Source organism: Typopeltis vanoorti, chromosome 2 (genome assembly GCF_054136105.1).
Source record: "Typopeltis vanoorti isolate ZY-2024b chromosome 2, IOZ_Tvanoo_1.0, whole genome shotgun sequence".
Classification (NCBI taxonomy): domain Eukaryota; kingdom Metazoa; phylum Arthropoda; class Arachnida; order Uropygi; family Thelyphonidae; genus Typopeltis; species Typopeltis vanoorti.
This window is the reverse complement of record NC_143550.1, coordinates 128,841,483-128,867,613: the sequence shown is the minus strand read 5'-3', so window position 1 is coordinate 128,867,613 and position 26,131 is coordinate 128,841,483. Positions and strand designations below refer to the sequence as shown.

At 37.1% G+C, this 26,131-nt stretch overlaps 1 protein-coding gene across 1 annotated transcript in view; it reads left to right on the top strand.

Moving 5' to 3' along the window:
- Positions 1–26,131, top strand: part of LOC150109426 (endothelin-converting enzyme 1-like) — a 297,401-nt gene that overhangs the window by 53,847 nt on the left and 217,423 nt on the right. The window contains exon 4 of the mRNA XM_090413095.1: positions 13,928–14,014. Within this exon, the coding sequence (XP_090269221.1) occupies positions 13,928–14,014 (87 nt within the window). The remainder of the gene's footprint in view (positions 1–13,927; positions 14,015–26,131) is intronic.

Sequence of the window (26,131 nt, the reverse complement as noted above, 5' to 3'; positions counted from 1 at the left end):
TTGCATTCCTGTTGAGTGTTTACTACCATCGTGATGCTTGTTTCATTTAGCAATCTTTCAAATAATCACTTGGGACATTTACATTTCTATTATAGTATTCTTCTCCATTTCTGAGCTTTTTCATTTGCCTCCTGAATATTTTACTATCTTTCTCATATTTATTTTCTATGTTCTTACTGAACATCTTCATATGATGTCTACTTAGCTATCTTTACACAGCGCTTTGCTTTCTTACATTTTTCTGTATGTTCTCTCAGAGCATAAGCTGACTTGTCAGGAAATTGCAATATGTTTTCTCCATTTCCTTGACTATCTGTTTGTTTCTGAGTCCACCATGGACGTCTGATTTTTCTATCCTTGCAGAGAATCTCACTACCTGTCTCTGGCTGAAGCAGTCATTGTTTTCTTCAGGGTTTGCCACTGAATCTCTAAGGCGTGGTTCTTGTGTCTAAACTAGTTTTTTTCTGAATAATGTTTGTTTATTTGGGCTTACAGTTAACCTGTGAAAGCTATTTAACTTTGATTAGTTTTAAAACCCACTTGCACACTGCTATTTTCAATATGGTATTTAATTTTATACTGCTCATCACTAAATGGCATCATCAAATTCCTGCCATGTACCCTCAAGGGGTGTACAGGATATGATAGTACTATATGAAAAATTTACATCATTACTAACTTCCTATCCACAATTTTCCTCCAAATCAGTCTGTTACTTGTCACAACTCTAACATTATCAGGTCTTATATTTCTATCATCTAAGGCACTTTGTACCGTATCAATCCATATATCTTGGTCTTCCTCTGGGTCATTTTCCTGCCAACCTGGCAGAGAACGCTTGTTTTGCTAATCTTTCCTCGCCCATTCTGTTTAAGTGACCATACCACCTGAGATTAGCTCTGCTAGCGCATTCATGGATGCTGACAATGTCAAGTTCTTTCCTAATATCCTCGTTTTTGTTATGATATTGTCATTGATGCCATCTGTTCATGCCTGTAATCTTTCTCAGGACTCTCATATCTTCAGTCTCTAGTCTTTGGTCAAGTGTTTTACTTCTGACCCAGCTCTCAGATCCATAAGTTAAAATTGGTTTAAACACTGTCTTGTATACAGCTAATTTAGTGTTCCGACTAATTTCTCAAGAACTCCACATCTCCTTTAAAGGAATGCAGAGAACCAACTAGGGCTTCTGACTTCATGTCCAATCCTCACCTTCTCGTGGTGCACCCTGTTGGGTATCTACCTGGATACTGAACGAATGAGGATGGGCTGGCAATTTGGGATTTAGCCGACCAAATTGTAATTCTTATTGGCTTAAACCAAATTATAAAATGATGGTACAACATGACAAAATTTCATGTTGGCTGGGGCGTCGCCCGGTTGAACAAGGTCCCTGTTGTTTTCACCAGGGAACCAGGGTGAACAGCGAAAAGTCAGCTACTGGAACAAATCTGAAAAAACACATCAACTCAACATCACCTGAGTTAAAGATCGGTACTATCAACATAAGAAGCCTGAATAGCAAAGAAATTGTGCTAGCTGTGGAATTAGATAAGTACCAGATCGACATAATAGGGGTGACTGAAACAAAAAAGGTAAAAACTGGTGAGATCTTTCTGAGCAATAAATACAAAATGTTATATTCAGGCAATTACAATCAAGGAAAAGAAGGAGTAGCCATTGTATTCAACACTAAATACGAGGCTAATCTTCTTGAATGGCAGGCAGTCTAGAGTAGAGTGATTTGGGCAAATATCGGAATGGGGAACTGGACAATGAGATTATTTGTGCCTATGGTCCCACAGAAGGTTCTACTAAGGTAGAAGTGGAGGAATTTTTTGAGGCTTTAGAAAAAGCAACTGACACAATGAAAAAGGAAAAGTTGGTCCTTGTTGGGGATCTAAATAGTAGAGTAGGAAATGATTGTGAGACATACAAAAATATTTTGGGAAAATTTGGAGAAAAGAGCAAAGCTAATAATAATGGGAAATATCTGTTGGATTTCTGCTCAGGACATGGACTGGTTATTATTAACACCATGTTCCAACATAAAAATGTGCACAAATTCACATGGAGAGAAAAGGCTAGGAATAAGAAAAGTCTCATTGACTATGTTATTGTTGATAGTGATGTTTTCTCACTGGTGCAGGACACCAGAGTGTACAGAGGATTTGAAATTGGAAGTGATCACTATTTAGTCTTGAGCAGGATAAAATTGAATTTCATATTGAAAAGAATAACATGTAAGAAAGTTTTAAAGCAAATTAAAGTTGAACAGCTCTCAGACGTGAACTGTAAACTAAAATACACAAAGATTATTGAAGAAAAAATGAAAGAGTTTGAGAACAGGAACCAAACTTTAGAGATTTAGTGACAAGCCTTGAAGAAAACCTTGATTGATTCAGCCAGAGAGGCATGTGGTGAGGTTGTCTGCAACAATAGAAAAATTAGAACTCCATGGCAGACACAGGAAGTTAAAGAGGCAGTGAAGGAAAAGAAGAAAGCATATCAAAAGCTCCTGGGAAATAAGTCATGTTGTGCTCTTAGAGAATACAGAGACAAATGTAAGAAAGCTAAACAATGTGTAAAACTAGCTAAACAAAAGTCATAGGAGGACTTTGGCAAGAACATAGAAAATAAATATCAAGAAGGTGGCAAAATATTTTGTAGGTTATTGAAGAATCTTAGAACTGGAGGAAAGAGTACTGTAAAAGGAGTTAGAGATAATAAAGGTGACATGAAAACAGGAGAAAAAAAGATATCCTTGAAGTATGGAGTAATAACTTCGAGAAATTGCTAAATGAAACAAGGAGTGATAGCACAGTGGTAAAAAAACACTCAACAGGCATACAGTCATGAATACATATCCATACTTGAAGTAGAAAAAACCATCAAAGGCTTGAAATGTGGAAAGGCAGCAGGAGTAGATGATATTCGACCAGAAATGCTGAAGTATGGTGGTATAAAAGTCTTACAGTGGCTGCACTGCATAGTTCAGAAAGCCTGGACAGAGAGACGAATTCCCAATGATTGGAGTAGCTCTCATAGTACCCATATATAAAAAGGGAAATAAAACTGAATGTGATTCATTATTCATTATCTGTTATTCATTATCTATATGGATCACATTATGAAGTAAAGTGGTATTAAACATAATATCAAAATTGGAGATGTTAATGTCAGCTCTTTGCTTTATTTAGACGATGTTATACTTATCAATAAATCCACTATTAGTCTGCAAGATTCCTTGACTAAATTGAATAATTGTTGTAATAGATATGGTATGAAGGTCAGTAATAAAAAGATAAAGACAATGAAAATAGGCAGAATCGTTGAAAATGTCAATTTCATTGTGAACAGAGAACCTGTGAAACAAGTAAAACATTTCACCTACTTAGGCACGATTTTTAGTGAAGATGGTAAATTAAATATGGAAATAGACAACAGAATCAATAAAGCTGGTATTGTAGGAAGTCAATTGAATAAATTCATATGGAATATGAGAGAAATTAGTCAGAACACTAAATTAGCTGTATACAAGACAGTGTTCAAACCAGTTTTAACTTATGGATCTGAGAGCTGGGTTAGAAGTAAAAAACTTGACCAAAGACTAGTGACCTCAGATATGAGAGTCCTGAGAAAGATTAGAGGCCTGAAACAGATGGAATCAATGGCAATAACATATTAAAAATGAGGATATTAGGAAAGAACTTGACATTGTCAGCATCCAGGAATGCATTAGCAGAGCTAATCTCATCTGGTATGCCCATTTAAACAGAATGGACAAGGAAAGATTGGCAAAACAAGTGTTCTCTGGCAGATTGGCAGGAAAATGACCTAGAGGAAGACCAAGATATAGGTGGTTTGATAGGGTACAAAGTGTCTTAGACAACAGAAATATAAAATCTGATAATATTGGAGTCTTGCCAAGTAACAGACTGATCTGGAGGAAAATTGTAGATAGGAAGTTAGTAGTGATGTAAATTTTTCATGTAGTACTATCATATCCTGTACACCTGTTGAGAGGACATGGCAGGAATTTGATGATGATGACTAATTTCTCTCTTATTCCATATAAATTTATTCAATTGACTTCCTACCATGCCAGCTTTGCTGATTCTTTTGTCTATTTCCATATTTAATTTACCATCTTCACCAAAAATCGTGCCTAAGTAGCTGAAATGTTTTACTTGTTCCACAGGTTCTTCGTTCACAACTCAGATGACATTTTCAACGATTCTGCCTTTTTTCATTGTCCTTGTCTTTTAGTTGCTGACATTCATACCACATCTATTACAACAGTTATTCAATTTAGTCAGGGAATCTTGCAAACTTGTAGCGGATTTATTTAGAAGTATAACATCATCCACATAAAGCCAAGAGATGGCATTAACATCTCCAATTTTGATATCATGTTTAATACCACTTTCCTTCATAATGTAATCCATATAAATAATGAATAACAGAGTGATAATGTACATCCTTGTCTCACACCAGATTTAACATTAAACCATCTTCCTGTACTTCCTTCAATTCTGACTGTTGACTTACAACTCAAATAAGGATTAAGTATTGCTTGATATAATGCCCCATTGATTCCATATAACTCTAGCATATTGAATAGCCTCTCTCTTGGCACCTTGTCATATTCCTTTTCCAGATCGATAAAATTTAAATACAGATCTTTGTTATATTCCCATGATTTCTCCACTATTTGTCATAAAGTGAAGATCTGATCCTGACAGCCTCTATTTGGCCTGAATCCATCTTTTCTTCACCAAGCTTTTCTTCCACAATTCTTCTCAACCATTTCTCAAGTATACTTGCATATTACCAGGAACACTCAGTAGGAAAATACCTCTGTAATTCTCACATTCAGTTTTATTTCCCTTTTTATATATGGGTACTATGAGAGCTACTCCAATCATTGGGAATTCGTCCCTCTGTCCAGGCCTTCTGAACTATGCAGTGGAGCCACTGTAAGATTTTTATACCGCCATACTTCAGCATTTCTGGTCGAATATCATCTACTCCTGCTGCCTTTCCACATTTCAAGCTTTTGATGGCTTTTTCTACTTCAAGTATGGATATGTATTCCTGACTGAATGCTTGTTGAGTGTTTTTTACCTTTGTGCTATCACTGCTTGTTTCATTTAGCAATTTTTCGAAGTAATTACTCCATACTTCAAGGATATCTTTTTCTCCCGTTTTCATGTCACCTTTATCATCTCTAACTCCTTTCACAGCACTCTTTCCTCCATTCTTAAGCTTGTTCAACAACCTCCAAAATATTTTGCCACCTTCTTGATATTTATTTTCTATGTTCTTGCCAAAGTCCTCCCATGACTTTTGTTTAGCTAGTTTTACACAGTGTTTAGCTTTCTTACATTTGTCTCTGTATTCTCTAAGAGGACAACATGACTTATTTCCCAGGAGCTTTTGATATGCTTTCTTCTTTTCCTTCACTGCCTGTAACTTCCTGTGTCCGCCATGGAGTTCTGATTTTTGTATCCTTGCACGCAACCTCACCACATGCCTCTCTGGCTGAATCAATCAGGGTTTTCTTCAAGGCTTCCTACTAAATCTCCAAGGTTTCGTTCCTGTTCTCAAACTCTTTCATTTTTCTTCAATAAACTTTGTGTGTTTTTGTCTACAGTTCATATCTGAGAGCTGCTCAACTTTTATTCGCTTTAAACTTTCTTACATGTTATTCCTTTCAATATGAAATTCAATTTTATCCTGCTCAAAAGACCAAATAGTGATCACTTGCAATTTCAAATCCTCTGTACACTCTGGTGTCTTGCACCAGGGAGAAAACATCACTATCAACAATAATATAGTCAATGAGACGTTTCTTATTCCTTGCCTCTTCTCTCTATGTGAATTTGTGCACATTTTTATGTTGGAACATGGTGTTAGTAATAACCAGTCCATGTCCTGAGCAGAAATCCAACAAATATTTCCCATTATTATTAGCTTTGCTGTTTTCTCCAAATTTTCCCAATATATTTTTGTATGTCTGACAATCATTTCCTACTCTGCTATTTAGATCATATTTAGATTGTGTCAGTTGCTTTCTCTAAAGCAACTGACAGAATCCTGAACAGAAATCTAGCAGGCACTTATCATTATTAGCTTTGCTATTTTCTCTAAATTTTCTGAAAACATTTCTATTTGTCTGGCTGTCATTTCCTACTCTGCTGTTTAGCTCCCAACAAGGACCAACCCTTCCTTTTTTTTTTTATTGTATCAGCTGCCTTCTCTAATGTCTCAAAAAATTCTTCAACTTCTTCCTTAGTAGGACTGTTCTGGGAGACCATAGACAAAAATAAGTCTCATTGTTCAGTTCCCCATTCTAGTATTTGCCCACTTCATTCTATTTAATACTGCTTGCCATTCAAGCAGATTATCTTTGTATTGTTGATTGCTGTAGCTACTCCTTCTTTTCTTTCATATTTATTGCCTGAATATAACATCTTGTATTTGTTGCTCATAAAAATCTCACCTACTTTAGTCTTCTTTATTTTGGAACACCTATCATGTCAATCTGGTACTTATCCAATTCTACTGCTAATTCTATTTCTTTTCAATTGATGCTTCTTATGTTGATGTACCAATCTTGAATTTTGCTGATGTTGGATTGGGACTTGTTCCAGTAACTGACTTTTCACTGTTCAACCTGGTTTTCTGACAAAAACAAGGGTCTTGTTTAATCAGGCAACACCACAGCCAGCGTGAAATTCTGTTATGTTGTACCATTATTTTTGATTTTGGCTTAAACCAATAAGAATACCATTTGGTCACTTAAATCCCAAATTGTCAACTCATTCGCCCAGTATTCAGTAGAAGCCTACTAATGAGGTGCACCATAAGAAAGTAAGGATTGGATGTTTGGTTAGAATCCCTGGCTCATTCTCTTTATTCCTTAAAAGGCAACATGGAATTCTCCTCCCAGTTATCCAGCTTTGACTCATAAGTAGCCCTTTGTTATGCAGGTTTGCATATAGGACTTAACAAAGCAGATTTTCATATCTCGCCAGTTCGTCACATTCTTTCTTTGTAAATTCACTATGAATGATGTGAATCGCAGTAGCTATTATAATGTTGGAGGTTTAATAGATTTTTTTCAACACTCAGAAAGGATTAAAAAGAATTTAATACTTCCTATATTTCGTCCTAGTCACTAGGACATCTATGGGGATTACAAAAATAACTAATGTAACAAATATCATACAATACTAAGCCCAACCACGTGGGTGACAGTAAAGTCCTATCTAGGTGGAGCGCCCTCTAAGGGCGGTTGTAGGTGGCCTGGAATATAAAGTAGGATCTCTGGTGATGAGTGTTTCCCAAATTTTCGGAAGCTTAATGCAACTGTATTTATTAAGATTTGGCTGCTTCTAAGAATAGTCTCTCTTTCTTGAATTTGCTGTGATGGAGCATGGTGGTTTTCTTCCATGATACTCTGTGGGTGGTGTCCAAGACATGGTCAGCCAAGCCTGAATGACCACAGTTGTGTTTACAGATGTAAGACTTGTGTTCCTCTAGGCGGATGGATGCTGAAATTACGGAAAGAAAAAGTATCGTCATCACCAGAGCGGATAAGGGTAATGCCACAGTCATTCTTAATATCAGTGAATGCAATCGCAAAACGAATATTATCCTCCCCGATTGCGCTACCTACATCCCGCTAGAACACGACCCCACTAAAACACAAGTTAAAAAATTAAAAATCTTACTTAAAAAAGTATCTTCCTGGCCCCCCGACATCACGAAAAAACTTAAACCTCCCCCCCCCTCCCGAATTTATGGCTTACCAAAAATCCACAAACCCAATTCCCCACTCAGACCTATAGTAGATGCCACCAATGCACCTTGCTACAGACTGTCTAAACAGCTAGCCAACTCTCATGACCCCCCCCTCACTGGAAGGTCCACTTCCTATATAAAAAAACTCTACCCACTTTAAAGCCCTCATAGAAAATTTAACCTTGAATAAAGCAGACATATTGGTAAGCTTTGATATCTCCTCTTTGTTTACTGATATTCCCTTAACTGACACCGTATCTCTCTTACAAAAAGTTTTCCCTTCTGACATCTTAGATCTCTTTTCCTTTGCCATTAACTCTGGGTATTTTTCTTGGAAGAACAAAATCTACAAGCAGATAGAGGGAACTGCCATGGGTTCCCCCCCTCTCTCTCCCCCTTGCTAATTTCTATATGGAAGATTTTGAAAAACGAGCCATAGACTCAGCCCCACTCAAACCTTCTATCTGGCTAAGATATGTAGATGATGTGTTCTCTATTTGGCCTCATGCCCCAGACACATTAGACTCCTTCCTCAGTCATCTCAATAGCCTACATCCAAGAATCCAGTTTACTATCAAAAAGGAAAAGAACAATTGTTTACCCTTCCTAGATACCTTAGTCACATGCCTGCCTAATGATACACTTGCCTTCACTGTATACAGAAAACCCACACACACACACACAGGCAGATACATTCACAAACTCTCCTACCACCCCCCCTCTCAACAATATGGCATTATTAAAACTCTTACCAAGAGAGCCCACAATCTTTGTTCCAGTGGAACCGTCCTCACTACTGAGCTTAACTACATACACGATACTTTCCTCTCCAATGGCTACAGTGATCACAGTATGAAAAAAATAATTAGTTCCTCTCCCATTCCCGGTCCTTCTCGTCAACAAGAATTTAAAAATGCCATCACCATACCCTACATCCGTGGCACATCTGAAAAAATAGCCAAGATTCTAAAAAAGCACAACCTACACACAGCATATAAACCCCACCGCAAACTTACTACCCTTATCCGTTCTACAAAAGATCAACTCCCTCCTCTCGCTCTGCCTGGAGTTTACAAAGTACCCTGTTCCTGTAAGCTGGCGTACTTTGGACAGACAGGCAGATCAGCATCCATCCGCCCTAGTGGAACACAAGTCTTACATCTGTAAACACAACTATGGTCATTCAGGCTTGGCCGACCATGTCTTGGACACCACCCACAGAGTATCATGGAAGAAAACCACCATGCTCCATCACAGCAAATTCAAGAAAGAGAGACTATTCTTAGAAGCAGCAGCAGCTCTTAGAAATCAACCAAATCTTAATAAATACGGTTGCATTAAGCTTCCGAAAATTTGGGAAACACTCATCACCAGAGATCCTACTTTATATTCCAGGCCACCTACAACCGCCCTTAGAGGGCGCTCCACCTAGATAGGACTTTAGTGTCACCCACGTGGTTGGGCTTAGTATTGTATGATATTTGTTACATTAGTTATTTTTGTAATCCCCGTAGATGTCCTAGTGACTAGGACGAAATATAGAAAGTATTAAATTCTTTTTAATCCTTTCTGAGTGTTGTAAAAAATCCATTAAACCTCCAACATTATGTCTTCACAGCACTTAAGCCTCTATACACAGTAGCTATCATTTATTTTCAAAATCTGTTTTTGGTATCTGTTGAGAAAACAACTTACAGTGAGAATTTTTAGCTTTGTGTGTGTGTGTGTGTGTGTGTGCGTGCTTGTGTGTGCTATAGAAATGATTAATTTTCCTTTATTTAGTCATACAGGTTTGTATCTGTAGGCCTGTGTATTTGCTGTTTCATGATTCACAATTGAAACATAGATAAAGTTTTTAGGCATTTAAATGAATCAGACCAAGATATTCCTTTTAGCATTTTACTATCCGTGTGTGTGTGTGTGTGTGTGTGTGTAACATGAGTATTCAGTATTAAAAAAAATCAAAATGACTGTACAGCAAAATGACATTTCTATTCACTTACACGCGCACACACATTCATACCTTAAGAATCGCGAGTCAAACTGTAAAAATAAACATATTTTAAAATTATGAATCATTTTACAATTGTTCATCTAAATTTATGTTAGTATATTATTAGTTTTGGTTTCGTAACGTATGTGGCACTTGCGATGTGTCTGATAATTGATATGTTAAAATGAAATATAAACCAATTGAGATTTAATGTACTTACTAGATTCTGATAGTTTGTAATAATTTCAATCTTCTTTATTGTAATTCAAAATTGTTAAAGTATTGTGATACTTTTGATTTTTGTGGAGACATTCTCTTTACACTAAAGAAGATGTGTCCACCATTACCACGTAACTTCTCACTTGTCATTTACATGAAGTGTATGAAGTGTGCATGCTTGCTAAAGAGTTGATGGGTGATTAACAGCTGACAAAGAGAGCATTCAGCACCATAGTAATGAGAAAAAAAGAGTGGCGAGAGAGAATTTGAGAATGGCAACCAGAGAATTTTGTCCTTAGGAAGTTTTTAAGAAAATGTAACAGGCAGGAGAAAATTAATAGAAGATTCAGAGAAGGAATTGTAGCACTTCAAATCTTTAAACTGGAAGAGTTGTGACTGTCAACAAGTTAGTTACTTGTTGTGATATGAATATCTTCATTTATTTTGTAAATAAATGAAAATATTGGAGTTGACATTCTGATTCAATGTTTGAGGAAACACTGAATGAAAAATTTCATCTTTTGTCTTAAGGACGTTGATCTATTCATTTTTCTATTGGAAAAGTGACAGAATGAGTGAAATTTGAAACTATAAAGTGGCTTGATATTGAAGAACCGTAATTCATGAAATAGAAGAAACTGTTTTTCTCTGGTAAAGAATTGGTAATTTTTGCATCATATTGAATTGAGAAGTAAGAATATTTATACCTGTACATCCCTTGAGGATACATGTCAGGAATTTGATGATGATGATAATGAATATTTATACTTTAGTGAGACAAGAGGAATAATATTATATGCTACATAAGGGAGAAAAAAAAAAGATCCCATGGAAAAGAAGAAGAAAATTTTATATTTTTGGAAAGTGCCTAACGAAGAAACTGAACATTTTGTTGTTGTGAAACAACCCAGTAATAGTAAATTTAGTTTAATCCTTTATCCAAGTGTAAGCAAACAAAGTTTGTGCCTGAAAATATCTTCAGGACTGAGGTAAGGTGGTGCAACTCCGAGCGAAGGTGGACCAAGCTCTCATCACTCCTTGTCTCAGTATCTTCCATAATGTATCTCCTTGCAGGCACGTATACTGCTATGCATTAAGTAAGGGCCACTACCCAGACCGGTTTCGACCTTTATTGAGGTCTCGTCAGTGGGAGGCAAAAGCAATAGGAGAGGTCATATTTACCTATACGAGTTGCCAACCGGTGTATCACCTTATTATTGACTCTGGATTTAGAGAAAGATGTTGGAAGTTTATTCTGCTCTTGGTTAGATTATAATAAATTTAGTTTAATCCTTTATCCAAGTGTAAGCAAACAAAGTTTGCGCCTGAAAATATCTTCAGGACTGAGGTAAGGTTGCACCACTTTACCTCAGTCCTGAAGATATTCTCTCGTGCGCTATACACCAGTTGGCAACTCATATAGGTAAATATGACCTCTCCTATTGCTTCTGCTTTGGTATCTTCATGTTTGGGTCTGCCTCCCACTGACAAGAGCTCAATAAAGGTCGAAACCGGTCTGGGTAGTGGCCCTTCCCTTAATGCATAGACATATTCATGTTAGAGGTTTAATGGAATATTAACAGCACCGAGAAAGGATTAAAACTAATTTTGATACTTCCAATATTTCGTCTCCGTCACAGAGACATCTTCGAGGATTACAAAAACTTTTTTGTAACAACATACACACATACAATACAGAGTGAAACTAAAGTCCTATCTAAGTGGTGTGCCCTCTATGGGCATTTGCAGGTGGCCTGGGATGTAAAGAGGGATCTCTGATAATTAAAGTTTCCCAAATTTTGGGAAATTTAATGCAACCGTATTTGTTTAAATTAGGTTGATTCCTGAGTACAGATACAGATTCAAAGAAAATAGTCTTTTTTTTTTGAATGTGCTATGTTGGAGCATGGTAGGTTTTTTTCCAGGAGATCCTGTGGGGTATATCCAAAACAAGACTGACCATAATTGTGTGTGCAGATGTGAGAACTGTGTTCTTCTAACCGGATGGATGCTGACCTGCCTGTTTGTCCGAAATAGGCAAGTTTACAGGAACAAGGCACTCTATATACACCAGGCACTGAAAGAGGAGGGAGCTAGTCTTTAGCGGAGCGGATAAGGGTAGCAAGTTTACGTAAACTGATAAATAGGCTATGTCTTCTTTTCCTGAGACAGTTAAGGCTATCATTGAGGAAGGTAGCTATAGCAGTCAAACCATATTTAATGGAAGTGAGACGGGCTTGTTCTGGAAAAAAGATACCTAAGAGAACTTTCATCGCATGTGAAGAAAAAACGTTCTGGCTTTAAGGCTTCCAAAGACCGGTTGACAGTAATGCTTGGTTGAAATGCAGCTGGTGATTGCAAGTTAAAACCTCTCTTAATTTATCGCTCCGAAAATCCAGGAGCTCTAAAAAATAAATCTAAAGCTGGCTTGCCAGTGATTTGGATGTCAAATTCTAAAGCTTGTGTGACAGCTTCTATTTTTGAAGACTGATTTGGTCACCACTTCATACCTGAAGTTGAACGTTATTGCCAGTTTAAAAAAATTCCATTTAAAGTTATGCTCATTATTGATAATGCACCTGGTCACCCTCCTGCAACTTTAATTGATTTTGATCCTCGTGTAAAAGTTGTTTTCTTGCTTCCAAATACAACCAGCTTACTTCAACCGATGGACCAAGGAGTTATCAAACATTCAAAGCATACTATACACAGTGTTCATTTGCAAGTCTGAATGAAGCTATGAGGCAAAATGAGCAACTGTCTGTTAAAGAGTTTTGGAACCAGTTTAATGTTTTAGATGCTGTAAGGATTATCGGAGAATCTTGGGTGAAATTTCCCAAAAAACCTTGAATGGTGTCTGGAAAAAACTTTGTCCGTCCTTTTTAAAATGCGAAGCGGAAATGGTGCCATAAACTGATCAAGTTGCTGAGGCAATAGAAGAAGTTGTCAACCTTGCAAGGCAATTAGATTTAGAAGTAGACAGTGAAGATGTCAGTGAACTGTTAGACTCGCATAACAAGGAGGTTACAATCGACGAGCTCATAGTAATGTGTGAGCAAAGCGCTACCGAAGAGACTGAAACCTCAGATCCAGTTCTACCAGAAAAGCACATGTCAATTGCAAAATTAACAGAAGGTCTCAGTTTAATTAAGAAAGGTTTACAAATTTTGGAGGACATAGATTCTAACGAAGAACGAATTGTAGCCACAAGGCAAGGAATAAAAGAAATCTTTGGCTTGCTATGAAAAAATTTTGTATGAAAAGAAAAAGACATTATGCCATCAGACGAATCTATTAGATTTTATGAGACCATCGACATCGAAATAACTTTCTTTATTTATGTACGAAAAAACTACAATCATGATTATATTTCTTAAAAAATATAGGTGTTTTTGTAAACCTTTGGTCCCAATTAACACGTTCGCTGCCACGCTACTTCGGCATGGTCTGTTCCCATACGCCGAGCAATTTCACTTCTTCAAGGTCAGTACGGTAATCTCGTTGCCGGCAGTAAGCGTCATACGAGTATACTCGTAGTTGGCTTGTGCAGAGCATATACCATCTATGAGAATACACAGTTTTGATGCTAGCTCCACAAGCCAAGCATTTTAACTTCTTCAAGGTCAGTACAGTATTCTCGTTGCCGCCGGTAAGCGTCATGCGAGTATACTCGTAGCTGGTTTACCAACTACAAGTATACTCGTAGTTGGCAGCGAACTTGTTAACTAATATTTTGTATATATAAATTACATGCAAAATTATACCTTGAGTTACGCGAATTCAACTTGTGCGCTTTTTGTTGGTCCCACCTACCGCGTAACTTCAAAGTTTTTACTGTATTTTTGAAATTAGAAGAAATATGCTGTTATTTTTGCATGCAAATTTTGCAATTTTATAATCTTTCAGATTACTTCTTCATCTGAAGCTTTAAGAAATGTTGCAGATATATATGTAAGAACTACCATTCAAGATCTCAGGCATAAATCACCAAGTGTAAGCTACACCATATATATATTTTTCTTTTAAATATTCATAGATTGAATTTACATTGATTATTTCAGCAAATTAAAACATATATTTATATTTTTATAATAAGTGATTTTTAACTTCATTATTTGTGTAACTTTGAGCCTGTGTAGCTCAGTGGATGTGGCGTTTGCACACCACCGCGCTAGGCCGCACGAAGGAAGTCTTGGTTTCGAGTCTAGTCGGCGACTGGAGGAAATTTTTCTAAGCCTTTTTTCGACCGGTTCCCGAGTTAGTCGATCTCTGGCACGGGCAAGCAGGTTTTTCCTCCCAGAAACTCGGGTTTTTCGTCCTGTAAACTCAAGAAAATCGACCGTGGAACCCACATTATTTCAGACATTAAATATATTGTGTTAGGGTTAGAGACCACGAGATGGCGGCACATTTGAGCCGTCTCTCTTCACTGCGTACCGCTTAATTAGTGATAGCCTTGGGCCATCTGTCTCTGATTGGGTACCAGTGGAGATTGAACTGCCCACTCAGTCTCCAAAAGTTAGATAGGGCTAAATGGCCTCGCCTACTCCCGTATATACGGGAATAAAAAGGCGTTAGCTGATATTTTTTTTTTTTTTTTTTTTTTTTTTTATTTGTGTAAGTGTGTGTGAGGGAGGAGGTGATTTGCATTTGCCAAGAATTATTGAGTGACCAAAGGGATCTTTTTATATACTAAAATGAAGTATGAAAACTTGATACTGTTTAAGGCAGTAGTAGAGAAACTGATCATGAGTACTAGAATTAAACTTGCCTTACTTTGCAGTACCATTTTGCTAGTTAATGAAATAGACAATGCTAAAACTTTAGTAATGGGAGATTGATATTTAGAGCAGAATTATTAAGTTATGTAAGTTTAATTTTTTTAGATTAAGAAATTTCTTGCATTTGATTTATTAAAATTTACAGAAGAGAGTAAACTGCATAGATGCACATCTTGATGTGCATCTATGCAGATCTGAATGTGTTAACCGAACAAGTCAGTGAATGTTATAACCCTTTATAAAATTTAATGAGATTTGCACATACCATACATTTCAAGTCACCAATGTTTGATACTATTTTTTACTTCATTTTACTACATCATCACAATAGTCAGGCTCAATTTTTACTCATGTGCTATACTTTGAAAAGAAAAAACGAGTCTACTATAGGGAAATCATGTTTTAGCAATTGCTCATATTTTATAATGTTATGGCTGAGTTGGATAAAGAGAATGGATACACTATGATACTGTTGGACTTTGCTTAGGTATTTGATAGGATACCACATGAAAGGCTGTTTGCATAAAGTGGAGAACATGGGATTGGAATATAAACTTGGATATATAGACTTGAATAAGTTGGTAGCTGATAAGTATCAGAAAGTGGTGTATGGTGTGTGTGAATCTACCAGATTTAAAGTGACCAGTGATGTAACCCAGGGATCAGTCCTTGGACCATTGTTGGTCAGTCTATACATTACCATTATTGGGAAGGACCTGACAGGAGATGTTCACTTGTTTGCTGATGATTCAAAGATAGGCAAGACAATCAGAGATGTTATCCAGAACTTACAGAATAATTTAAACAAGCTGAAACAGTGGGCAAATGATAATGGCTGTCAGTGGAATGTTAGTGATTATAAAATTATGAAGTTTGGCATCATAAGATTTCCACCAGTATATTATACTGGTGGAATTATGTTACAAGAAATTGAGGAGGCTAGGGATCTCGAAGTTATGTTTGCATAGGATACTGAAGCTCTAAGGTTACATTGCAAAAATTCTAACCAAAATTGTAGTTGCATTGACATGTAATGATAAGGAAATCATTTTGCCTCTTTATAAGGCCTGGTATGACTGCACCTGGACTACTGTATGTGAATTTGAGCTCCTAGGTTTTGGAATGGGATAAAGAACCTGTAGAAATGGTGTAAAGGACAGTAGCAAAGATTATATTGAGATTATGGAATGTAGATTACGAGGACAGATTGAAAGTACATGGCCTGCAGACACTAGTACATGGAAGAAGATGCATTATGATAGAGATCTATAAATTTCTGAAAGGGTATTATAGGGTATCACATGATGAATTTTTTGTTATATGGAAGGAGGATAAGGGGGCATCCATGGAAGTTTGTGTGTAGTTAGAACAGGGTGAGAGCTAGATTTTTCTCTCACAGTGCAGTGAGTTAGTGGAACAGTTTGGCTTTCAAAGTAGTCAGTGCATTCAGTATGAATGAGTTTAAGAGAAGGTATGACAACTGATGTGGGTGATCTGCAGCCTCCTGCAATGAGTCCTTGGCTCCCTGGAGATCTTGGGTGGTGATAATAATTCCAGTGCACAATATGGAATTACGTTTATTATTGTTGTGTCGTCCTACCTAGCTAACTTTTCCATTTCTGTTGGTTATTTATTTTTATCTTTACCTCTTTAATTTCCTTTATACTTGGTTAGTTGTTGATTGATGCTCATCTGAATATAAAGAAATTTATATTATACTGCGCCACCCTATATTCGGATTAGTCTAAATAATATAGAGGAATCAATCATCAACTAAACTTCTACAACTATCACATCAACAACTATCACTTTATCTTCAGGCTGAGGCTATTACTAGTATTTAAGGCTTCCGCAAAGGTCCGAATAATTTTATGAGCGGTGCAATGAAAGAAAATCAGGCAAACACCAAGTTTAACTCAACAAAAGAAAACATTTAATGTGGAAAAGTACAATATATACATTAAGTATACCTATCTGCAAAAGGTTATCCAATTAAAATATTATAAGAATTCACATTCATATATTAATAACTTCTCAATTAGGTTTGAGGATCATGACTAATGTTAACACTTGTTAATTCACAAAGCATTAGGATTTCTCTGACATATTTCACTCTAACCAATTGGATGAATCATATCATAAATATATTAGCACAGTTTAAAGTATTCAGAATAATTACAATCCATAAATTATCAAACATTCATTTATTAGTTCTTTATGTTCAGTCAATCAAGTTGAAAATAGTTCTTAAAAGTTCGACCTTCCAGATGTTACAATAATTAATCTTATGACAGTCTACACTTTATTCTTTCTCAGTCAGCTAACATTTAATAGAACAACATGACACTTATTATTTCGAGGGGAAAGTACTTCAGTACATCTAACATTCGACCATTAATCGACATAACACCACAGCTAAGGTTAAAATATATCCAACGGAGTTAACAGTTATAGCTTCACAGGTTACAGAAAGGACAACTCTTACTGCTTCTACACATCGAATTTGCAAAGGCACATTTGAAATTCTTGTTGACTTTTATTTTATGGCAACACAATTCTAAAGAAATCTTCCACTATAATAACTGAATTATAGACGCAGAAATATACTAGTCTTGATGCACTTGGTTTCAGTTATCTACTAATTCCTTATTTTCTTCTATGTATTAACTTCGGTTTTGCATTATTCTTCTACTAAATTTGGAAAATATTGTAGTATCAGAACTCCTATATAAGTAATTCGAAATGCCTATTAATTCCCGGTCCTTTCGTAGTCGATTTATGGCATATATCAACTCCCCCTTCTGTTACACATCACTGGTCTCTATGCTGTCCCTAAAGCTTCTCCTTTTACTTACTTTTGTTTTCCAATCATCTACGTTCCTTCTTCCTGCCAAAATCCGGTTCTAACCAGTTCAGCTTATATCCACTGGCTTCTCTGTTTATACACAGTAGCTCACATTCTCAGCACGAGCTAACTAAAATAAACTCTGTTTCTTCTTCAGCAGCCAATCAAATCCAATCAGAAGAATTACATAAAATCACTCTTACATACAGAAATAAAAAAATATATCACAATTCATATAATATACATTTAAACTTACATACACACAGTTTCTTATAATAATTAATAAATTTTACAGAATAAACTAAATAAAATGAATGACATATTTATATAGAGTCTTTTCATTATTATTACATATTCTAAGATTAAATAATTAATTAATAACAAAACTCAAAGCATTTATATGAACAATATATTACAAGCAAGAGACTAACAACAAATAATATTTACAAGTCTTGCTTATGACATGATGGATTATGTTAATTGTGAATGAAGTATTAAAACATAAAATATCTTCATTCACAATTTAACATTATTATTTGAGTGATCTGGATCACTGATCCACTTATTGGAGGTATCAGGTATGTGAGTCTGCAAGATTTAAGGTGACCAATGGTGTATACTCTGGTGATAAAATTTCTTTGTCCATTGTTATTCAGTCTTTACAAGAATGACATTGGAAAGGATTTCACAGAGGACATACAGCTGTTTGCTGATGTTGCAAAGATAAACAGAATAAAGGGATGCATATGATATGCATTCTTGATGTAAAGTTATACACTTTGATGCAATGAGATATCTAATGGTGTATTATATTTGTGGGATTCTGCTAGAAATGACCAGGCTAGGGATCTTGTAGTTTTAGTAGATAGGAAGTTAAAGTTCAGGGATAGGAAATAGGAAAGATTGTGAATACAACTTAGAGGATAATTGCAATACTGAAATGAACATTAACATGTAAGGATGAGGAAATCATTTTGCCTCTTTACAAGACTCTGATGTGACCTCATCTGAAGATACATTGGAAAGGATGTTAAAGATGATATTGGGACTTGTGGAATTTAGATTATGAGGAGATAGATACTTTGTGGATTGTAGATGCTGACAAACAGGAGAAAAGAGGGTGATATGATAGAGACATAAACTTCTGAAAGGGCCATACATGATACCAGTGGAAGGAATTTTTCATTATGGAGGGTGGGGAGAGGATGAGAATGCATCCATGGAAGTTGAAAATGAATGCAGTGAAGAAAGGGATAAGAGCTAGATTTTTCTCTCATTGAGGTGCATGAGATAAATTTTTTATGAGAGAGGACTTGAAAGTATTGTTAAAGGTAGCGAAAGGAAAGAATGGCAGAGTTAGGATGGTGAGTCTGTTGCCATGGTACGACAGAGAGGAGTTTAGAAGGAGGGCCATAATTGCAAATGACTCTATGCGCCAGTTATGCAGACGGTGTGGTGTGGAATTTGTGTACATGTGGAATGAGTTTAATGGGCAAAAGGATTTATACAAGATGGATGGCCTGCATTTAAATGGATTTGGTGTGTGGAGACTGGAAAAGGTATTGCTGAATGAAGTGAAAATGGATGTGCAGAACCAGGAAAACTAGAACTACCAATGAGGTGGGGGAGAAGTGGATATGTGGACATTAGTGAGACAGTTGAGTGTAAGAATGTATATAATGTATCCGAGCCAGTACTAAAGACAAGTAATCGGAATGGGATAGTTAGAATAATGCATCAAGATAGGGGTGGGACAAAGGGACCTCTGCATTTCATGTATACTAATGCCAGGAGTATTAGGAACAAGGAGGAGGAATTTTTGGCCTTGATTGGCTCTTCTTGGCCACAGGTTATTGGCATTAGTGAAACATGGCTGAAGGAAGAGGATATAGTTAGTGGGATAGAATGTGTAGGTTATAGTGTGTTTAGGAGGAACAGAGAGAATAAAATGGGGTGAGGAGTGTTATTGATAATAGCTGATGAACTGCAGCCAAGGAGAATTGAAGTTGTATTGCAGGATAGTGAAAAGAGCTCATTTGAGGCTATTTGGTGTGAGATTGTGACTAGCAGAACAAAATATACAATTGGGTGCTGCTATAGACCAGGTGATAGAATAGATGGTGGAGATAGTATGCATAAACAAATTGATGAAATGAGTGGAAGGAGGGTAATTATTATGGGGGATTTCAACTATGGTAACATTGATTGGAAGGAGGAGAGGACACATGTGAGGAAGGAAATGGATTTTATTCAATTATTAAGGGATAACTATCTGAGACAGCATGTAATAGAAAATACTAGGGGTTTAAGAGTGCTTGACCTGGTAATAGTATCTGAGAATTTGACTGTAATGAATATGACCATGTTGCCACCTATTGGTGAGAGTGATCATTAAGTCTTGACCTGGGAGGTGGCTAAAGTTGTGGAATTTTTGATTAAGACAGGGTATATGTGAAATTACCATGCTGGCAAGTATGACAAGCTTAGGAGATTGCTTGGTTCAGTGCCATGGCATGTAAAACTGCAAGGGCTGGATGTCAGTAGAGCATGGGAAGTGGTCAAGGAGCCTTTGCAGGAGGTTATGGCTGATTATATACCTAGGGTCTGAATAGTAAAACAAATAGGGGTTAAATGGATGAATAACACCATTAAGCTTGAGCTGCAAAAAAAATAAAAAGAAACAACTGTAGAGGGAATTTAAAGAGAAAGGTGACCTGCAGGCACACGAACAGTATAAAGCTCATGCCAGAAGGGTAACGAGTGTGGTAAGAAAAGCAAAAGCGGATTATGAAAGGAAACTAGCTATGCAAGCTAAAGAGAACCCCAAACAGTTCTTTAAATATGCTGCAAGCAAAAAAAAAAACTGTACATGGCAGAATGATTTTAAGGAATGCTGCTGGTAAGGAGGTCACTGAATCAGTCAATATAGTGGAATTACTAAGTGAGCACTTTGCAAGAGTATATCATCAAGGTGGTGACATTGAATGAAGGAACCATTAGTTTATATGGGAATTGTGATGAATGAATTGGAGGTGAATAGTCTATTACAGAATATTAATGTGAATACATCTGTGGGATTGGATGGTATACCGGCACGGGTCTTACGTGAAGTGGATAAAGAATTATCAGTGCCCTTGACCATGTTGTTTAATCTGAGTCTCAGGTCTGGTTTAGTCCCGAAGGTGTGGAAAGAGGGTAAAATAGTTCCACTGCATAAAGGAGGAGCCAAGACTACTGTTGCAAATTGCCAACCGATCAGCATATCAGGAGTCATTGTCAAGGTCTTGGAGAAAGTAGTTAAGGGAAAAATACAGGAATGGATTGATGAAAATGAGATATTGTACGGGGGATAGCATGGCTTTGTGAAGGGTAGATCATGCCTCAGTAACTTGCTCAAATTTTATAACACAGTGACAGCTGAACTGGATAAGGGTAATGGGTTTACAGTGATACTGCTGGACCTGGCTAAGGCATTTGACATGATACCACATGGAATTCTTATCTGTAAATTACTACATATGGGAATGGATATAGGGTCAGTGAGATGGTTAGGTGGGTGGTTGATGGAGAGATATCAGAAAGTAGTTTATTCAGGAGTAGAATCCAAAAGATGGCCTGTGACTAGTGGTGTGCTGCAGGGTTCTGTTCTTGGACCACTGCTATTTAATTTGATCATTAACGATATAGGGAAGGATCTGAGTGGTACGGTTCATTTGTTTGCTGATGATGCAAAGTTGGGTATGGCAATGGTTGAATGCAGAAGATGTCAAAATCTTGCAGGATGATTTGGATAGATTGGAGTTCTGGGCTAAGGAGAACGGATGTCAATTTAATGTGACAAAATGTAAGGTTATGCATTTTGGGGTGAAAAGATTGGCAGCAGTATATCACATTGGAACTGTACTCCAAGAGATTGTTGAGGCCAGGGACTTTGGAGTGTTTTTGGATAGGGAGTTGAAGTTTAGGGGGCACATCGCAAAAGTAGCTAAATCAGCTCATCAAATCACATGGATGCTGAAGAATACTTTGACGAGCAGAGATAAGCAAATTATTGTTCCTCTGTATCGAGCCTTGATAAGACCCCATCTTGATTACTGCACCCAGACCTGGTCACCTTGGTTTCTTCTTATTGATGGGGGAGGAGGTGGAGAGGATCCAGAGGCGAGTGACGAAGATGATAGCAGGTCTATGGAATGAACCTTATGAAAACAGGTTGAAGATTTGTGGGTTGCAGAATTTGGTTGATAGGCAGAGAAGGGGAGATATGATTGAGACAATCAAATTGCTGTAGGGTTTCTATAGGATTAATTCAGAGGATATTTTTGAGATCATAATGGTGGTGGGAGAACTAGGGGTCATCTATGGAAGCTGAGCAAGAGTGTGGTTAGCAAGGGTGTTAGAGCTGAGTTCTTTACTTTTAGAGTGGTAAATGAGTGGAATAAGCTGCCAGAGTCTGTTGTGGGTGCTGTGACAGTGAATGAGTTCAAGGCAAGGTATGATAGATATTGTGAGAATGTCAAATAGTTGTGTGGACATGTTTAGGGCCTCCCTCGATGAGTCTAAGGACTCCCTGGAGTCGCCTGTAATAATGATTGGAATGGCTTACCTTTGAAGGTGGTGAGAACAGATAGTGTGAATAAATTCAGAAGGATAAATATTTACAGGTGGCATGAATGATATGTGGCCTCCCTTGATGAGTCCCTGACTCACTGAAGGTCTCGTGTGATAATAATTAGTATTTTTATTCTGCTCAAAACTAAATGGTAATCACTTCTTATTTCAAGTCCCCTTACACTCTTATATCCTGAACCACGGTAATGGTATCACTATTAACAATAACATGTTCAGTGAGGCTTTTCTTATCTTCTTTGTCTTCTTTCCATGGGAATTTGTACACACATCTTTATGTTGAAACATGCTGTTAGTGATTGACTAGTCTTTATCCTTAACAGAAATCCAGCAGATACTTTTCTGTGATTATTAACTTTGCTCTTTTCTCCAAATTTTCTCAATGTTTCTGTATCTGTATTCATTTCCATTTTTGTTGCTTTGATCTCCAAGGAGGACTAACTTTTCCAAGTTATTTTCCCTAATGACTTGGAAAAATCCCTTATTATTTCTTAGTAGAACCTGTGGGATTATAGGCACAAATTAGTTTGATTGTTTAATTTCTTATTTCAATGTTTGCCCACATATCACTCTACTTGAAATTGCATGTTATTCAAGAAGATATTTGTGTTTATTGTTGAATATGTTACTCCATGCTTTTTGTGAGCATTATCACTTGAATATGACATCCTCTGATTGTTATTTAGAAAAATATCACCTGTTTTTTCTTATTTGTTTTGGTAAGAATAATTATTTTAGTGTGGTTTAATTGATAATTGTTTAATTGATATTTCTCTAATTCTTCGAGTTCCACTTCTTTTTAATTGATTTTTTTTTTTTATTTTGGTGCCTATCTTGAATTCTGTGTGTTGAGTTTGAGGTTGTTCCAGTAACTGACTTTTCATTCTTTATCGCTGGTTCTCTAAAAAAAAAAAAATAAATAGTAGAAAGAAATATAGCAAAGGCATTGTTTAACCAGGTTATTATGCCCCATCTGGCATGATATTTCATTTTGTTGTGCCATGTCTTCAGGTCTAAGCCAATAACATCATAATGTTGGGTCTCTAAATCCAAAATTACTTAGCTCATCTTCATTTGTTCGCTATCCAAGCAGATACCTTTTAACATGGTTCATGAGAAACTCAGGATTGGACATTAGGTCAAATGTCCCTGGTCAGTTTCTCCATATTTTCTCAAAAGGCCATTTAGAGTTCTTTCAGTTACCTAGCTTTGACTCGTAAACAACCACACATTATAAATATAAATTTCTGTAATATGTATTTAGTTTTTATATCCTGCAACGCCTGGTTGTCTTAGTAGTTACCATCTCTTCAACCACCATGCTGTAGGTATGGATGTTTGTGACTGTCTTTAGATAGCAGATGAATTTCATTGTCCAGCATGCAGCTATTTTCCTGCTTATTTGGAGGTTTGAACTGACTAAATAAAAGTTCCATATTTTTCTCTAGAACATAGTTATCTAAGTTATCTAACTAATAGCTTAATCCAAAATACTAATGCACTGAAGGTTTACCACAATTTGTCGGTGGGATTCACATAATATATTGACATTTAGGTGCATTTAATACTAGTGTATAAACACCTTATTTTGTTAGCCTTATTTTGTTCACCTTTTCAGTAGCCACATATACTATAGAGTTTATTGACTAGATGGACCCTGATAAATTTGAATCTTTTCTAAAATTTGTTGAAATATTTCAGGTTTGGTTTATATTATAGAACTTTTGTAGTACACTGAATTATACAAGATGGCAAATTTATATGCAAATTATTATATGAAATCCTAATTATTGTTGCAGCTGTTGTTGTATAGTCATTGTTACTATTGCAACCATTCCACCACAAGGGTGGTGCTTGTGCATTCATCTGAACTGACATACCATGCCAGAGACTGCACATCCTGGAATTCCCACTGTTTGATTTGCTTTTGCTCAAAATTTCCCTACCAAAACCAACCTGTCCTTTCCAAATTATTTCAACCATCAATCATCATCAACTACTTCAGCCTCTTCAACTATCTCTCTCTCTCTCTCTCTCTCTAAAGCTCGATTTCCTGCAGTCAAAATACCCCAATAGTGAGATCATCCTTCTTGGGAACTTCAATGTCCACAACTCGCATTGATTCCCCTTCTCCAGTTTCCCTGTCCAAGCAGGCAGGGATGCTGAGATGTTTGCCATCAGCAATCTTCCTACCAGAATTCTTGACAACCTCCTCAATTTGCCAACACACACTTTAGCTCATCCTAACACGTTCCTTCCTGGTATACTGTGGTTGTCAGTTCTCCTCTTGGTAACTTGGACTACAACCTCATACAAGTCTCTTTTGCCACAGGGCTGCCTTCACCCACCAGTTCACAGTCTTGTGTCCTTTGGCACTATGAAGGCTATCAATTGGGAGGACCTCCGTGACTTCTATTCCTCCTTCCGACTACTGCTTCAATTCTTCTGATCCAAACACTTGCTCATACTAAATAATAGAAATCATTCTTACAGGAATTAAGTCTTTTCATCCCTTGTTCCACTCCAAACTCAAAGGCATCATCCAAGCATTGGTTCTCAAAAAAGGTGACAGTGCTATAAAAGAAAAAAATCCCTCTGCTTACCATGAATTGCTCAAGACCAAAACTCCAGCTACCCATTCTGCCTATACTGCAGCTTGCAACTGTTGCAAAAGAATCATCACCAAGTCCAAGTCAGACTTTGAAAGGGCCAAATGCTGCAAACTTGTCTCCTGGCAGTCACTCCTTCTTATCCCTTGACAAGGCCATTGGGTGCAACCTTTGCCACCCAGGTTTCCACCATTCTACATCCAGATGGTAGTACTGTAGTTACCTCACCCAAACACAAGGCCAAATTACTGGCATCATTCTTCTCCTCTCTTCAAATTCCTGCATTGATGACCTGAGCAAAATTTCCCCCACACTACCAATATCAGCTCCCTTCATGTCACCCATAGTCTTCCACAAAAAGAAATCTCAAAAATCCTCAATAACCTGAACACAAGGCATCTGGTCCTGATGGTATCCCACCTATTGTGTTAAAGAATTGTGCCCCAGAACTAACACCTATTCTGTATCGCCTCTTCAGTCTATCTTATTCAACTGGCATCTACCCTACAACCTGGAAGCAGATCCACCATACCAAAGAAAGGTGATAAAAGTCAACCAACGAATTACCATCCAATTACTCTCACTTCTGTTCTCTCCAAAATTATAGAGATGTTCAACGACAACCAACTCTTGAACCACTACTGATGGATTCTGTTACTTGTGATCTGCAGCTGATCTTGCTTTCACCACCTACTTCAGGACTCAGGCCATGGAGAAATGTGTAGAAACTCAAGTGGTTGCCCTCAACATTTCAAAGGCATTTGATTGGGTTTGGCACAGGGGCCTACTTAACAAGCTGCCATTCTCTTCCTTCCTCACTCTGCAACTGGATCACCAACTTTCTCACTGGTCGCTTACTACATGTCATGGTGGATGGTTTACTCTCCAAGATTCTTCAGATTTCTCAATTCTATCGAGAGAGGGCAGTCTGGCTAATTAATGATGCCTCTCTCACATCCCCAATCAATCTTTCTCTCTTACTTACATGAGCAATGCTCTGCTGAATTAGCCACTATTATTCCTCCACTCTCCTCCATTAAAACAAGAGCCACTGCTAGCCAAACCCCTTTACAGTTCCATCTTGAAACTCACTGAACCAACTTCACTGCCTCCTTCTTCTTCCGTCTACTTCTGTCCTTTGAAGCAGTCTCCTCCACTCTACCTTCCCCCAAAAATCTGAACAGATTCCTCCTTTCTTCTATTCCTCTTGCCCCCCCCCATACACACTGCATTAATGTGCTATAGG